Below are 6691 nucleotides of genomic sequence, written 5' to 3' on the forward strand. Positions count from 1 at the left end.
TGGCAACTTTCCTTCCCTGAAAAATACCCTGGCAGTTTTCATGGTCATTTTATTTCTGCTGCCAACCACAATAATTCAATGAGTTTATCAAATGAGTAGGTGAGCCATATAGGCCAAAAAGGTTTGATTTTCAATAAGTGCTGAGATCACTGATTTTGGCAAGGGTGATGATAGAAGTGTTAAAATTGATCTCAGTTAAAATTGATCTCAAGTGCCTTAGGTTGGTCAAGGGAAAATCAACCATTCATGACTGCGATTCTCTGATCCCTGCTGGAAGTTCACATATGTGAACAGCAAGTCAAGATGCGATTGGGCTCAGCTTTGCACCTGTGGCCAAAGAGCCTGCTGATACTCATCTTTGGGGCTTGCACATGAATAATGTCCATTTGGAGAGGGGTGAGAATTGGTGTGTATTTTTTAGAAAAAGAAAGGTTCATCTGGTAGAACTTTTCATTGGAATCACAAATTGAACATTTGGCTCTTGCAATTGGTAATCACAAATATCTAACTACCTATATCACATAGACCTTATCTAGCAACCTCAATAGCTATTTATGGGATAGACATTAGGGCACCACAGTACTTTGGCAACCTATTGACTGCCTTCAGTTATCCACACAAATGAGTTCCTAATTCAGCATTCCATTGGAGCTAAGTGATGGGCCAAGTGCTGGAAGCCCATATGGAGTAAAGCAAAATTAACAGAGACATGAATATTAGTCTGCTTTTCCTAGTGATTGGCTCAACAGAGGCATAGGCAGCATGCTGGGAGCAGGTCACCTGCCCACAGTCTTTTTAAGAGAATGATGATTTATCTTTTTGGTCATTTAAAAATAAATGTCCATGGGATATGCTAGTCTGCTGGGTGTTGGGATGCAAGACCTAGTTTGAGCTCCACTCTGGGCATACACTCTGATTTCCTCTGCTCTCCCCCTCCACTCACCCCCAAACCTCTATGGTCTGTTGATTTTGACTGGGTCAGGAGGTACAGCACAAACCATGGATAACAAATGGGATTATTATGGTAGCAGTTTGAGAGCTACAAAGCTACTGGTTGTGGACTGCTGCCTGTTGAAGGTGAATGCAGCAGACCAGATTCTGGCCAGGAAAAAGAGTTCTGCCAGTGCATACTTGCAAACCTAACTGCCAGTTAAATTTCAATGTTGACTGAGAACAGAGTAGGCTCTCTCGCATTAAATGGTTAAAAATTAAGTTTTTAAAAAGTAACCAGTGAGTACAGTGGACCACTTGGTTTAAACTTGGTTTTTGCACTGATGGCCATTAAACCTCAACCAAAACAGTGCCAGACTTCTTGCCTAAATTAATTTCAGGTGACTCTGCTGCCTGTGTCATCCCACACAGTTTGCATTGATGCAGAACTGAAACTATGGCCTGGACTTTATCTTGGAGCTGAGTTCCATGCGGAGGTGCATGTTGTGAGGTCAGGAGAACAGGTTTCCCGAATGTCCTGCAGAATTTAGGGGTTCCTGCCTTCAGGCAGCCTAATTGACAGCTACCAATCCCCACCCTATCCTAATCTGAGACAGAGGTTTCACATGCAAATCGGACTCTGCTGTTAAATTCGGCAGGGTCTGTGGGAAACCCGTTCACCCGGATTTTCCGACTGCTTCGGAATAATCCCCCCTCACTCCCAACCCGCCTTCCCTATTAAAATCCAGCCCAAAAGGTCATAGACAATTACAATTCTGCACAGCAAATAGGAATTCGTAAAAACAAAGAAACAATGTCTCAAAATTATAAATCATAGTGCGGTAATAGTACTGGAATACTTCATTTTATAGTCTTAAAAAGCATTGTTGTTTGAAATGCATCACTATATTGTTTAACTCTACTGCTTATAAGAAAACATAAAAAGCAGTATTCAAGTGACAATATAATTAATGACATTGCTGGAAATTGGTATTAAACATGGTAATTAACTTGCACTTTCCTTTTGGCCCAATGTACCTCCTGATGAAAGGAAATATTAAAAATTATAGTCGTTGGAATTTTATTTTTAAGGTAACTTCACTGTAAGAAGTACTTTTTTTTTTAATTCTAAAATTTTAAAAGAACATTGAAAGTATGTTGCTGTGTATCTTTTTTTCTCTATATTTCCCCACATCTGGTCTCCTAAACCACAATTTCCCATGACAGAGAGATTGTTCTTTTTATAAGCCTTCAACTGCATCACTCTCAAGACGGCTGCTACAAGATGCACGAGAAAAGATTAGTGACTACTCTTTGCTTCCTAGTCTATTCTAAATGCCTCTCCACAGTAACTTGCCAGAGATCAAGAACTGGATCAAATCTACATCCCACCAGGCTATAGCACTATGCATTGGTTCGTCAATGTAGTGACCCATCGCACACTTGAGAAAAGCGGGTGGGAAAGAGTACTGGTAATACAACTGTTCCCTTATGCAGTGAAGGCCAGGGGGAGAAACACTCCTCCTATCAGTTAAAATAAACTTTTTTTTTTAATCTTCTCTGTGCCAAAGCTGGGAAACAGCTGCTTAGCTACTTCCACCTCTGCCCCTACCTCAGCCTATCTACTGCTGAAACTCTCATTCCACCTATTGTTGCCCCGCAGATCTGACTATTTCAGTGCTCTCCTGGCTGGGCCCCCATCGTCCACCCTCCAAAACACTGTCTTGCTCGCCCATCACCTCAACCTTGCTGAACTCCATTGGCTCCTGGTTCCCAACACCTTGAATTTAAAATTCTTATCCTTGTGGTTTAAATCTCTTAAATCCTCTAACTTTCTCCAGCGCTACAAAGCCCCCCAAACTCTACATTTTGCTGACTGACTTTTTTTTTTACAATTTCCTCCCTCACTCTACTGTTGGCGGTCGTGCCTTAACTGCCTCTAACCCCTGCTTTGGAATACCCCCTCTTAGACTACTCTGCTTCTCCACCTCCCTCTCCTCCTTTAAGATCCTCCTTAAAACACACTTCTTTGGCCAAGCTTTTCATCACCCCTCCTAATAGCTCCTTCTTCGGCTTGACCTCCAATTTTTGCCGAAGGCCTCTGTGAAGTGTTTTGGGATGATTTCCTATGTAAAAGGTGCATTATAAATGCAAGTTATTGTATTTGTATGGAGGCTTTACATTCTGCTCTAATCAGATTGTTTAGATTATTACATTGACCATATTATGTGCTTGGAGCTGACTTTATTTTTTTTCTCCCGGCAGCTTCACTGGACAATTCATCATAAGCATGTGTTTCTGAAGCTCTTGCTGCTGATTCTTGACAGACAGACAGAAGAACTGTGGCTTTCCACTCTCTGGTCCCAGCAGGAAGTGCTCTCCCAGCACAGGATAGCAATGCTTCTATACCAGAAAACCGATACTCTGAACAACTTTTCCTGAAGCTTTTGAGAATAGATGGAATTTGGGATCGAATTGGTGTACATTTCATACATGTGAATTATTGAACTCTTCCAGATATTAAAAACATCAAGAATTTCAATTATTTAAATGAACCGGCTGATCTTTTTGGATCGATCAGATACTTCGAGTCAACAAAGCTCTGATTATTCTGTTGGTGGTGTATGGTAAACCTTCAGTTTGCATGAGCTTCAAATGTCATTTTTCACCCTTGAGTTCTTGTGATGCCAGAAGCCAGTGCTCGTTTATAACTGAAGAGGGAGCAGTGAGAATGAAGTACTGTAATGTTTAATGGTTCTGTAGAAAAAAATTTAAACCATTGGAGGGATTAGAGGGTGGAAGAGATTGGCTTTCACCTTGGCCCTCGGAATAAAATAGTTGAAGTGATAAATTGAAAAATAATACTGTCCACCACAATCATTGTTTTTCATTAGGCTTCCATTAGGTAATGCACCACTTTTCATTGTTTTGCAGACTCCTAAATTGTAGGGTGCAGAAGCATTGAGGTGTGCATTCAAGCTCATGGCTGATTGCTAATACAGCTTTGTTGTGGTCCCCCTTTCTAACATAAGCACACACATATATATATTATTTATATATATATATATATATATATGTTTCCCTTTGTCCTCCTTCATTATCCTCTAGAGAGAAGTCCTTCATCTCAACCCTCTCTCCATTACATAAATTGCATGCAGTCCCCAACATCTGGCAAACTGAACAAAGTTGGGGAAGCTCCAGATTTGTACTGGGATTTACTAATCAGTTGCATTGCAAAAAAAAGCTTTAATTTATTTACAATTGGCATGGTATCATTTTGTCAGTTGTGAATGGGTGAAAATAGTAGCAATTCCCCAGTCTGCGGAAATGTGTCATGGAGAAATACACTGTGGAGGGAATTGAAATAGATTTTTTTCCTAAAATGTTTGGTGTAGATTGTTAAAAGCAGAATCCTATTACCATAAATTGTTTAATGTGGCTTTAAAAAAATTCTGCAAACACCCAAGCTGTATGGTACTCAAGAATATTTAAATATTCTCACTTTTATAAATGTGATCTTTAGTTCTCCATAACTGAAAGGTATGGTCTAACAAATTTGGATTTATATTTTCTGAATTAACGTATGTACAAATCATACAAACCTGTCTTACAGATAACAAACTGTATGATTCATATGCTTATAGTGTATATTGTTAAGTTCTATTTTTAAATTAGTGGAGGGTTTTCTCTACAATGATATCTGCATATGTTCAATTTGCATGCAGAAAATATGGATGATCCTATTGATTATACAAATCTACTGGTTTGTGTTAAAGATCAATGTAGTTGCAGTTATAAACTGCAAAAACATCCTAGAATAAAAGTGCAATTTTCCAGATACAATAGTCATTTGGATTTTTTTTCTAAAATTCAGACCTCAACTATTCTGATTTTGAAATAAAACTCCTGACTCAAACTAGAGGGAAACAAACACTGGGCATAATTGGATTAGAATGTAGTATCTTCCAGTGAATTCCATGATAATCAATCCTGTCCCCATGTTGCTACTATGTACCTTGATGAAGCTGCCTTTTCTCTCTTTTGGTATGGACTTTATTACTGGAAGAGGGAAAAGGCAGCTACTTTGAGGTCCTCTCAATGAATTCTGTTGATAGAGAAGCATCTTATTTTTGAGACACTTACACATTAAACAAATGTCACACTTGGGATCCACTGTTCCTGTCTACATGTTTTATCCAGAAAATTCATTGTCAAAAACCCATTTTGCTGTGCAGATTTATCTTTTGTGTACATAAATGGTGACGTACATTGATAAATAAGATCTGTGAGCTTTAAAACATCCACAGAAAATACACTAATATCTGAGCAAAGGAGTGCAGTGCTGCGTGGGGTTAGTGACTTTAAAAGGCTATAATCATAGTTAGCGTCATGTGAATATTGAATGGCCTGATTAAATGAGCAGTGATATAATCGGGCAGTGATAAAGAGACTGATAATTTGTATCTGCAGTTTATGAAATTCCTCAGTCAAGCAAATTATGCACTTATCCAGGTTCAGTATTATTAAGGAAGGTTAAGAGAGCTTACTCCAAAAGAGTAGGAATTAAGAAGGTAGGGAACAGTTTAAATTTAGAATACTAATTCCAAACTTCATCAAATTTAGCCTTAATTTTAAATGTAAGTGACCTATGAATGCGCTTAAATGGCTCAGTGGGTAAACGCATTAGCAGGCCTTATACTGAGCCTGTGAAACCAGGAAGATTCCTAATTTGGCCATCTGGTCCATACAGAGATAATTGATCTAAGAAGGGGCGGTTGGCTAAGATCCACAACTCTTTTAGAGGAGACAAAATAAAACATTTAAATCAAGTACCCCCCAGTGGCCACTCCAAACATTTTCCAATGCCCTTTTTTGTATTTTTTGTATTTTTGTAGTTTTTTTTGTGGGTTTTTTTGGGCATTAAAATCATATATTTTACAAGTGCCCCCTATAAAAGGGAAGGGGGACACTAAAACCGGCAATTAAAACAAATTAAACTTTAAAACGTATAAAATCAAATTAAAATTTGGTTGCCGGGGGTAATAATGCACTCCAGTCCCTCCGGTGCCCACCTCTCACGGAAGGCCACGAGCGTACCGGTGGACACCGCGTGCTCCATCTCCAAGGACACACTGGCTCGGATGTACGCGCGGAAGAGAGGCAGGCAGTCGGGCTGAACGACCCCCTCGACCGCCTGCTGCCTGGACCGGCTGATGGCACCCTGGCTTAGATCCACAGGGCTCAGCAGAAAAAAATCAGCTGCTTCTGATCACTATCCAGTAACTTTTACTGATGAGTTGGTACACACCGCCTATGATACCATAATTTGGCATGAGTCATAGCTTTTAGGAGTGGCTTCTTTTCAACAAGAACTTTGAAGTAGGTGTAACTATAATCATTTAGTATGTTTAATAAAGTTTAGGTTATTGTGCAAAACACTTTTGAAGGCTCTGAATGTCCGTCAGTCTTAAGATGCGTCAGTCCTTTAATGTGGTTCTAATTCCCTCTCCCAACCCACATTCCCAGAGCAAAGGATTTAATTTAACCTTTTACATGAAATGAAAAATCCAATAAAAATTCCAGAAGAATAGATGCATAGGAATAATTACCAAGCAGGAATCTCATTGAGGCAAATCTTGCATGAGTGATCTGAAATAGTTATCTATGCAAACCCCGAGATGAGGTTGCTACTTAGAAATCAGTTACATTATTTCTTGTACTCTTGAATTGGTGGAAGCAGTTTTGTCAGTTTTTTTTTGTT

The 6691-nt window shown here is 39.3% G+C and overlaps 1 protein-coding gene across 1 annotated transcript in view; it reads left to right on the forward strand.

The window, feature by feature from the left end:
- The window catches only part of samd12 (sterile alpha motif domain containing 12), a 394516-nt gene extending 390077 nt beyond the window's left edge, over positions 1-4439 (forward strand). The window contains exon 5 of the mRNA XM_070874928.1: positions 3196-4439. Coding sequence (XP_070731029.1) covers positions 3196-3218 — 23 coding nt within the window. The 3' untranslated portion in view covers positions 3219-4439. The remainder of the gene's footprint in view (positions 1-3195) is intronic.
- The last annotated feature ends 2252 nt before the right edge of the window (positions 4440-6691 follow it).

The sequence above is a fragment of the Pristiophorus japonicus genome, chromosome 1 (genome assembly GCF_044704955.1).
Source record: "Pristiophorus japonicus isolate sPriJap1 chromosome 1, sPriJap1.hap1, whole genome shotgun sequence".
NCBI classification, from domain to species: Eukaryota; Metazoa; Chordata; class Chondrichthyes; family Pristiophoridae; genus Pristiophorus; species Pristiophorus japonicus.